This window comes from Spinacia oleracea, chromosome 2 (genome assembly GCF_020520425.1).
Source record: "Spinacia oleracea cultivar Varoflay chromosome 2, BTI_SOV_V1, whole genome shotgun sequence".
NCBI lineage: Eukaryota > Viridiplantae > Streptophyta > Magnoliopsida > Caryophyllales > Amaranthaceae > Spinacia > Spinacia oleracea.
Window position 1 is genome coordinate 91,436,141 of NC_079488.1, and position 10,936 is coordinate 91,447,076.

Sequence of the window (10,936 nt, forward strand, 5' to 3'; positions counted from 1 at the left end):
CTTTATTTTAAGGCATAGTCCACAATAAATTTAGTGTGAACCAATTCCATTCAAGAATTGGTGAAAAGAAATTGCAGAGCTAGTATTTTATTTCCTAAAATGATTATAGTGCAATATTGGTAAAACTTCTTTAAAAGGTAAATTGTACCATAGTATTAGAACGGAGAATATAAAAATATACTAATATTAATTCTCAAAATACATACAACGACAGGGGGCATGGGGCTGACGAATCAATAGTTTGAACATAAATAATAATATTTGTATCGATATAAAGCTTATTCGGATAATCCGGTTTAGTTAACCAAATTTGTAAGGACTAATATAACATCCAACTTTGTTCAAGTTGCTTACAAGTTATAAGTCTCAATATTATAAGGGGGAAATCATGCATGAGTTCTCAGGACATAAAATAGACCTCCAGCTTATATAATTCATTTGAAAATCATATGCATCATAGCAGAATTAATGTTTTCACTACTTAACTAAGCAGGGTTCAGGGGAAGGGCGAAATCCATGTTGAAGGGAAGCTTCCCATATTTGTTCTACGTCGAAGAGCTTATCACCGCATTCATGTACATTCCATCCTTCTAAAGCATGCACAATTCCGGCCACACGCCACGCGCTAATCACCCTTCTTGGCAGCCAATTCTACTTACACAAGCAAGAACATGAGCTACTACAATTAATTAATTTTCGGAAAATAATGAACACTTCTCTTAAGATATGACATAACTAATAAATGGCCGGGAAAATACTAAGAGCATATTGTCATCAAGTTATTATTTCAAAAAAAAATAATAAGTTGAGTAGAATAGAGTCCAGAGGAAGTCTTTTTGCATATCTGATATGTGTTTGCTAATGCATATCATAACAAAAGACAAAAAATATACTTTTTTAAACAAAAATGGTAATTTTTTTAATATGAATGGCCTTCCTTTTTTGTCTTTTAGCTATTTGTCTTTTAGCTGGTATGTGTGTTGCCACACATATCTGATATCCGATAAAACGACCCCATTGAACGTACCTCACAAGAATGCAAGTTGCCGAAAGATGTAGGAGCCACCAATGATGGAGTATTGAGATAGGTGCAGTCTTTCCTTGTCTTCTTAGGAGGGAATTGAGAGAAGGGAATTATTATTGTTCCTTTCGATGCCATGGACTGCTCCACTTCTGTCAAATCTTCTCCTACTAACCATACCTACATGAAATAGAAAGATATTACATTTGAGTCATATACCAGTAGAAAAGCTGGCTGGAATTAGAACACTATTCGAACATATATGAAGATTAATAAGAAGATTGACGGTGTGTTTGGATAGACTAATATGGAGGCAAAGGGGTGGAAGAGAAAGTGAGGGATTACCTTCTCATTGCAGCCTTTTGCTGAAAGGGTCAAATTAGCGCCATCTTCTTTCGTCAAAGCCTTCTTAAGCTTCTCATATTCAGCTTGTTTTGTGGTAACAACCTGAATGATAAAGATGTTAAAAACATAGGTTAAAATCACCAAGTATCTTTTTAAGATGAAGCCATTCCCATAATTAACATCCGTGTTGAGAGATTGAGTTGCAAACTTGCAATCAGAAGATGGAGTAATAATATAACATCAGAAAGTCAATTTTCATTTTCATTACATAGACAGTACATGTCATGTTTATATACCTGGATGTCCTTTTGACACAGCGCAGAGACAATGGAATAAGCAACCTTATTGAGGCGGCCCCTAAACAGAACTTTAGAAGTTCCCTTTGGGATGCTATTAAGGACCACTGCAACAGCTAAGCTGCTACCATCTATCACTTTTACTTTGAGCTTAGGATTCCTTTCCAAGTAAATTTCACCATTTCTATTGAAATAATCCCCCTGAAGTAACAGGAATCACATGATGAAAGTTAGGCAGCTATCCCTTAGTTAAACTAGCTAGACGACAAGGAAACTAAAATATACCTGATTTAAAAGTCCAAGGCTCACTACTTTGATTCCTTTCGCATCTGCCTCTAGTATAGCATCTTCGATCAACTTGTTAATAGCAGAGCGTTGCCACTGTAAAAGATACTACACCCCCAAACAAAGACAGAAAATATCAATATGTTTTGTTTACAACATGATAAGAAATAAACGTAATTTAAGGTATTTCTTATGAATATACATATATCTTGGAGTTGCAGAGTGGTAAAAAAACTTACATGAATCCTGTATCGGGGTACAGCCCATGATTGTGCCTTTAGCTTTTTAAAGGTATTTCTTTCTATAATGAATGTACGACCATGAATCCATGTCAAAATCATGGACCATAGTGTGACAGGCCACATTAGCCAGAGATACCATGTGGAAGTTAGGGGATTCGAGGCAAGACCAGCAAACCCTACCCTAAGTTGGTAAACAGACTGTGGTGTTGTCATATGTGTAAGATGAACAGCGTCTGGAATATCATCCGGTTTTTTAAGAGAAGTTTCATATAGAGTATCTGTAGACTTGTCCATAGTTCCATAGATATAGTCATAGATTGGCATGAAGAGTGAGAGATTTGTCCTAAACTGAGTATGATGTAGAGAGTGAAACCTGTCACCACAAATTAAACAATTTAATTACAGGGTTAAATTTCATGAAAACAATTTATATACTGAGTTTGAGCCAATAGAGACGCGATGAATTACTTACGAGGGTGTATACATGAGATACTTGAGCGGAGGAAAGATAGTAAACATCCATTTAGGAACAACCTCAAAGTTGCAGTGACCCATATTGTTCATAAAGTCGATGTAAGTAGCATATAAGGTCAGGGAAGCAATAGAGTTGGTTCCAGTTAGAATAGATGTTAGTACTGGTATGGCAAAGAGAGTGAAATATACTAAATGTTCAGCAAATGGATGAATCACCGCTGTACACAACAAATAGCCAAGAAAACAAATAAAAAATGAGATAATATATATTCTCAACTATCTTACAACTTACAAGTAATGAATGTACTTAAGACTTACAAGTAATGGGCTCGGTGACAATGGAAGAATGGTGATGAGAATGGTAGCGTGAATATAGGAAATGATGGTGGAGAGCGCGATGGAACCAGTAGTAGAGAAACTCAACAGGACCAATGTGAAGCAAGGTTATTTGAATCAGACCATCAGTTCTCCATAAGGGCAAGTGTTTTGCATTTTGTAGCACCGAATACCCAACATAGAATAAAATCCCATTCAGCAGTATCTGATCATCCCTATATTCATTCAACGTACAATTAATAGTCAATCTTAAGTAGTTGAGTACTCCGTAGCATGCATCAGAATGTATGCTATTACTTTTTTTTTTTTAAAGCATAGCACACCCGGTTCACCGGAGCTTAGCTCCGACTACATCTGGGATCGACTCGTGTCGCACACCTTGCTTATGGTGGGTGAATCTCCCAACAAGAGTTTTTGCATACGGCGAAACTCGAACCCGAGACCTCCCTTAAGCGACATCAAGTTGCTTACCACTTGAGCCAACTCTATGTTTGTCAGAATGTATGCTATTACAAATTAAAGCTCGATCATAATTATTATCTATACAATTAGGAGAACGAGTCATCAACCAAATCAACACCACTTGGGAGGCACAACGGACAAATGAACTTTGAAGGTTATTACTTCGTATTTCTATGCGTTCCTGAAGGAACTTGTTTATTTAATTCAAGTACAGTACTCCGTATTCAAATTACGTTTATTCTGGATCCTACTACATGTACACCTAGTGTATAAAGTATCTTTTACACCATGCTTTTCTATTGGTTGAAATGACATATCTATTGTCTTTCATTCTCATTTTTTAGAGGGTTTGATGATGTGTCAACAAATTAAGGTGATGTACATGAGAATCTTGTACACTAGGTGTACATGTAACCTTTTCCGTTTATTCTAGTTCTTTGTTATACGAGTAGTAATATATACTACTGCATAAAACATAATGCATACCTATATTAATAAACCCTAACAGAGTAACACCTTATACGAAGTATTAAATAGAGATGCAATTTACTTATTCCCAAATATATTTTACTTAAATGTCCTATATTTACTCAAATTTCATACTTTTTAAATATCGCGTTATAATTTTTTTTTTTTAAGTTCGATAAAATAAATCGATCTATGCGGTACAGACCTAAAAATTTCGGTTTCAGGCCGAATCGGACTGGACCAAAAACCCGACATCACCTTAAGATCGAAGATAGTGTTTGTTTTAGACCGACCAGTCCAATCCGGTCTGGACTATGAAAACCCTACTTATACATAGCTAAATACAGAGTATAAGAACATCACCAACAATCGAAATATATGGATTATGAATGCTTTAATCTGAAGGGGAAAAAAAATTACAATTTAAATTGAAATATGGGAAAAGTAGATAGAAAGAAAATGAAATATATTCAATATAGGTACCTACAAATTTATTCTACTAGCACATATTGGAGAAGATTTTATACGGAGTAAATGCTAAGGAAAACGACCCTAGCTATTAAACCAACACATGCCTCCCGCTACTCCGCTAGTGAATGCAGTCCAATGTTACAGTTCACACACATTAAGATGTCATTAAGCCATTACGAATTGTGGACCGCCATTTTAAAACGGACTATGTCACTAGCTTTGAAAAATATTACAATTCAAATACTTTACGCTTTGAAAAATGTGTCCAACAATTAAAACTTTGACCATAAATTCTCACTATTATATCTATAAAAAATTATCATGAGATATCTTGTTAGACACGTCTCAAAATGTATTTTATAAATATCAATTTTTTATAATTTTTTGCCATACAGAATTGGATATAATAACAGTCAAACATTGCATCGGAGTCCGTGCAAATAGTAAGTGTAAAAATCTTTTTGAAACGGAGGTAGTATGAAATATATAGGTTGGTACTTCGTTAACAATTCTACGTAAAGGTTAGTTAGGTTAGCGTTTAATTTGAGTTAAGTAGACATATTGCAATTTGCATGATATGATCGAAATTTAGCCGGCCATATATATGCACCGGATCACCGATCCATACCCGGTCCTCATGATAGTCTTAAATTCCGATCCCATACATGATACAACTACTAGGTAGCAATGAATTTGGATATGATTCACGGAAATTAAAAATATATACTTGTATTAAATTAAAACTTTTATATAAGGCGGTTTTAAGTAAAAGACTATATTGGTGTTATATAAGTTAAGCAATGGAATCAATTAGTTAAGCACTGGAACTAATTAGTTAAGCACCGAAACCAATTAGTTAAATAACGAACTAATTATTTAATCACTGGACCTAATTAGTTACCCAATGAAATCAATTAGTTAATCAATTAAAGTAGTCGTTTTAATAAGGCGGTCTTACACAAAAGTTGTCGACTGAGGAAAGTGATACAAGCGAGTAAAGGGAATTGATTGATCATGCATGAATAATCATGATAGTGTTGCAATAATATAATATACGTACGTACCAATTTCTTTCTCTGTCGACTTGCTCAAACTCGAGACTCTTGTCAACAATGAGGTTGTTGCCTTTGGCAGTCCGATACCGAGAATAACTGATCCAGATTTGGTTGTGAAGCATCCTCCATAGCATAAATGGCAATATAGCCAAGTAGCCAATATCTCTTTCCTCTGCTCCTACTACAAACAAGTATATGCTGTGGACTACGAATGGTGCTACTACAATGTACTGCACTCACAACTTTAATTTGTTATTACCAGATCAAGCATTCAAGTTTAACATTGATAAGTTAGTACGTACTACTATATTAAAATATGATTTCTTTCCTTTCTACACCGGGCTTCATAACTCATACGTAGTATCTGAATAAATTAAAAGAAAACGGAGACGGGTGGTGGAGGAAATTAATTAAGACTACGAGATTATATTTCTTTTCCCAAAATTGAAAGGATCTGGTTTATTGCAACGAAGAAAGTTGGTTCATCCAATTAGTGGATTATCTATTCTCATGTGCCTCTCTTTGTAGTTCTAAGTATCACAGGTTTTAAGTATCACAGGTTTTTAAGGGCTTCCAATCAACTTCAAGCTTGCTTGGAGCCAAATGAAAATGGGGATTTGGAAAGTATATGTGTAGCATGCTTTAACGCACAGAGTATTGCGCGTTGCATTGATCAAGGGAGCGTCATCAATCAAGGACCAACAATTAAAGCATTTGCTACCTTTGTTGTTTCAAAATTTTCTGCTTAATATGATTTGTAAGAGTTAGTAAAGCGCTCTTAGTAATTTGTTGTATGGTGTGAACCACTTTCGTTAATGTATGTTTAGCCTATGTTTTAAAATTATAAAAAAAGGAAGAAAAATACTCCCTCCGTCCCGGAATACTCGACCCGGTTTGACCGGCATAGAGTTTAAGGGACTTGAATTGACTTATTTAATTTAATAGGTAGTAGTTGATAGTGGGGTTTTATTTTAATGTAGTTAGTGGGAAATGTGTAAAGGGGTGGGGTTGGGGGAGAGTAGGGGTTGAATTTTTAATTATTTTTTGTATGGAGTAGGGGGTAGGTGGGTTAATAGGGGTGGAGTGAGAAATAATATAATATTGTTAGAATATTTCCATTTTTAGAAACAGGTCAAGTATTAAGGGACGGCCCGATAAGAAAAACAGATCAAGTATTCCGGGACGGAGGGAGTAGAGCGCTAGCTCCAATCCGTATAAATATATAATGACCTACTCTGTATATAAGTACAATACTTCATACTTGGTGTATACTCTGTATAATGTTACATTGTTACTTAGCTAGCTTGCCACTCTCATAACTTCCAATAAAGTACTAGCAATGTTATCATTTATCAAGCTAATTACTTAATTAGTTCCTTCAATTATACCATCATCTCGTATAGTAAGAAGTTAAAACATTTAAGTGTGTTATAATTCCTTCGATCGTTCATGCAAAATACTCGCACTAATTAAGGTACTTATGGTGCATCTTTGGTACTAAATTTAGGCAATCTATCAAAGCATAGGCGATAACATAAACACATAATTTATTCCATTTCCAAAACTTTTAAAAAAAAATACTATTTTACGAATATACTCGATCAGCTTAGCTCATAATAAATATATATGTACACCACAATCGATCAACACATTCTTTGAAAATGTTTATTTTCCTTTGAAACAAACGGAGCATCAGAAGAGGAAAAGAAAGGGAAAAAGAGGGTTACCTTGAAGCTACCAAGAGGCTCCCATGGCCAGTGAGTAAGAATACCAGGTGTATACGCCATACTTGATTCTCTCTCTCTCTCTCTTTCTTTCTAGGGAGTAGAGACTATAGAGTACTCCGTATATATTAATTATGTTTGTATGGGTCACTAATGAGGAGTAGGCAGGACAAAACTTAATTGGTAGCGCAAGAGCGCGCACTTTATATAAGCCATACGTAGTATTAGCTCGTATATGGCTTAGATTAAACTACGGAGTACTCCATAATAAATACTCCAATCCCTTTTGACCGTCATTGATGGTTTTCATATATAGGTCTGTTTCAATGGATTTTTTTTTTTTTTTTTTTTTTTTTATACATGATATTTTTACAATATCAACTTTTAGGATTTTTATTATGAACAATTCAAATATTTATAATATAAATTATGCGGCTGTTAAATGTATTAAACTGTTTTAAGAGAAAGTGTATACAGTAATTGGTTTTGGAGTAAAAACTTAAGTACTAAGATTTATTATAAGCCAACTCATCGGCAATACATCAGCATCGATCACCTGCTTAACTTAATGCCCGAGACCTACAACAACGAACTACCTGAATGAGTCGATTCATATGAGACGCGTATACCATTTTGTTAATAAATTTTATTTGTAAATTCATATGGCCTGCCATATATCTTTCATTAGTTAGTTGATGCATGTTTCAGTGGCCGCACCAGAAAATGTATAATAAGGGTTTGAAAATTTAAAATAACAACAGTTTTTTTAACGATATTTTTTATATTGTACATAAGATATGTTTAAAATTTGGCAACATAATTCAGAGTCTAAAATTCAATTTAAACCCAAAAATTTGACGAGTAATACTAAAATTACATTCAAAAAAGGAAAAAAAAAATTACTCCGTAGGGATGTATAGGAATGAATCTAAAAGTATAAGTATATACTATAAAGTTAAAAAGAAAAGAAAAGAAATAGAAATAATTATGGAACATGCACCTTAAAAGAAAAAGAGAAAAATATTTAAGAACGGAAGAAATATATGAATTGTTGCTACTTTTTTTTTTGGTTCAAATTATGAAATTAAATAAGGAAATTAGGAAAAGGGAAAGAACAAATAAAAAGAAAGGGAAAAAAAAACACGAGGAGATTTCCCCAACCAAAAATAAATAGGAAAGGGTAAGAGACAAAATTCTGTTGTAATTTCGGCATTATCTTGCTTAAATCGATTGTTAGCACATCTCTAAGACGAGTTCGACTCTAAATAGAATTCATCCAAAATAATATTGTAGATTTATATTTGATTATTTTTTTCTTTGGGTGCGAATGAGTAACAAGAATAATACAAATAAAGGAAAGAGTGAGAATTCAAACTCATAATCTATCGTTACGAAAAGCCATCAGTCTTAGGCTCCGTTTGGTAAGGCGTAAAACGTTTTCATGGAAAACGATTTTCCACTTTTCAATCATTTTAAGTTGTTTGGTTGAATAAGGGATGGAAAACCATTTTCCATGACTCCCTCAAAGGTGGAAAACTCTTTTCCATTTGAAAGAGAGGGAAACCACTTTTCCTTCTTTCTTCCTTACCTCCCTCTCCTTTCTTCCCCTCAATCTTCATCTTCTTCTCTCATTTTCCTTTAAGCTACCAAATAAAGGAAAACTAGTTTGTAATTGTGATTTCCCTTGAAAAATATTTTCCATGAAAAATCATTTTAGGATGAAAACGTTTTACACTCTACCAAACGGAGCCTTAAGGTTAATTAAGACAAAATTTATATATTTGATTATTCATTATGTTGCTTAAAGTTTTATATTGATAAATTCACATTCAAAGTTGATCACAAAAGGTGAAACAGAGTCTATTTTACTACGTACGTACGTAGTTGTTCTACACCAATACGCATGTATGAATGTATGATGTCTTACGGACCACCAAACCACAATACATGTGACTTGTGTTGTTGTTTATGCCTACTACCTTACATGCAAAATTGGAATTGATCTACGACTAAACAATAAATAATCTTTTTACTAATTTCAGGATTAACATTCGACGAGGGTTGCAGTCTTGCAGAGTATTACCCAAGTAGTCAGGCACAACTTATAACTAAATGAAATTTCATAAGTTCAAATAAGTTTATTAAATGAAAATATAATTAGTTTCAAATAAGTTTAGAGAATCAAAATTAAGTGAACATAACACACCCTTTTTCTATGGATTACGGAGCATTATCTTGTGCAAGTGGAGTAAACAGGTGAATTATTTAAACGGTACAAAGTACAATTTGAATTATACATCCGGATGGGCGCGCATTGTTCACTGTGCAGCCTGATAAACGTTCATTGTACACCTAATTAATATGGAGAAGAATTTCAATGTACACATACAAGTGGAACATTATACTATATAGTCTTTATAATATTTTTGGTATACGAACAGTATGTTCTTTAAATTTGAATTTAAAATATATGTTTATTTAATTAGAAACATGGTGCATAGTTTTTGGTGTGAATGAGCCACAACGGCTGGGATGAAAATCGATCTCAGGAACACCTGAAACCGAGAGAGAAACTTTAACCAACTGAGTTATTGTATAGTGAGTATGGTGCATCCGAGTACATAAAGAATGACAAAAAAAATTCCGCAATAAATATTGCACTTAAAAAGTTTGGCGAATTGGTGCATTTAAAACATACGAAGGGAGTACCACTACATGCTATAAATGGTAAGCAACTGTAAACTACCAGCAGACAGTACTATAGTTAGGCCTAGATTGACTGATTACAATTGCCTTAGCAATTAATAAGCCGCAACAAACTTTAATTAAAGCTGATTTCCGAACACTCATAATCAAGACAGATATATCGATGATGCACTATACGCATCTACGTAGAACAATCTATTTGTAAATCTAGACAAAGCTTTCAAACTTATTTACTTTAATTTAGTCCGGATCTTCTACAGTTTAAATAGGATGCGGTAGAAGAATATATAATCGGTAATATAGCATGGTATTTGTACAATTTTATTAATATATTGGGGAGAATATATTAATTGGGGGTTATAAAAAATTATATGACGAATTTTATGTTAGAGGTCATATTCTCTTTACGGTCCAACTAATTCGGATTCGGGGCGAGTTCTGGGTGGATAGGTTTCAGTCCCCTCCCAATTGTTGTTGTGGGGGATCGAACAAGAGTTCTCCCTATCAAGTTCAGCCTCAATCACCACTGAACTAACATGCAATTGGTTCACGGTCCAACTATAGGTGTTAATTAAACTGCGTTTTAATCGAAGTTATTGGTTAACCAGCTGTTCGTGAACACTATGAATTGTTTCCAGCCCTTAGAAGGAATAGATGGCAATAAATTGTCAATCGGATTAGGTGTATAATATTAATTGTCCATGCAAATACCACAATATAGTCATGATAGGGGGACCAAGACTCCAAGTGAATGCCATCCATAAAATATCGTCAGAATATGAAAGGTATCATATTAGAAAGCTAAGTGATCTAATTAAACTCTAAAGGGTACCCCCAAAAGGGAAAAGATATAAAGGAGAAAAAAAACGAGGAAAATCTAGATAATGGAACTTAATTATACTTAACGGGAACATTGTTTGTTTATTACCCCACTTTTTTTTGTTTATTACCCCACTTTAATAGACGAATTTGTGAAATACGTAATTCTAGTTTTTCTAATCATTTTTGTGATGAATGACTAACCATGATTTAGATGGTCGATAAAGAAGTA

At 34.0% G+C, this 10,936-nt stretch overlaps 1 protein-coding gene across 1 annotated transcript; it reads right to left on the bottom strand.

Moving 5' to 3' along the window:
* Nucleotides 1-240: 240 nt before the first annotated feature.
* Nucleotides 241-7,449, bottom strand: LOC110778839 (very-long-chain aldehyde decarbonylase CER1). Its single transcript, XM_021983382.2, has 10 exons — nucleotides 7,183-7,449; nucleotides 5,465-5,685; nucleotides 2,982-3,214; nucleotides 2,662-2,881; nucleotides 2,187-2,562; nucleotides 1,948-2,055; nucleotides 1,663-1,863; nucleotides 1,367-1,468; nucleotides 1,028-1,201; nucleotides 241-651 (listed from the first exon to the last, which is right to left on the bottom strand). Exons 1-10 carry the CDS (start codon nucleotides 7,240-7,242, stop codon nucleotides 478-480), a joined length of 1,869 nt encoding a protein of 622 aa, XP_021839074.1. The 5' UTR covers nucleotides 7,243-7,449; the 3' UTR covers nucleotides 241-477.
* Between the last annotated feature and the right edge of the window lie 3,487 nt (nucleotides 7,450-10,936).

Bases quoted from the DNA above. Each gene is read 5' to 3' on its own strand.
- LOC110778839 (XM_021983382.2), bottom strand. From the start codon at position 7,242: ATGGCGTATACACCTGGTATTCTTACTCACTGGCCATGGGAGCCTCTT. The intron at 2,882-2,981 runs GTAAGTCTTAAG...TGTTGTGTACAG, and splicing joins TGTCACCGAGCCCATTACTT to CGGTGATTCATCCATTTGCT. The intron at 1,469-1,662 runs GTATATAAACAT...TTTATCATTCAG, and splicing joins TGTGTCAAAAGGACATCCAG to GTTGTTACCACAAAACAAGC.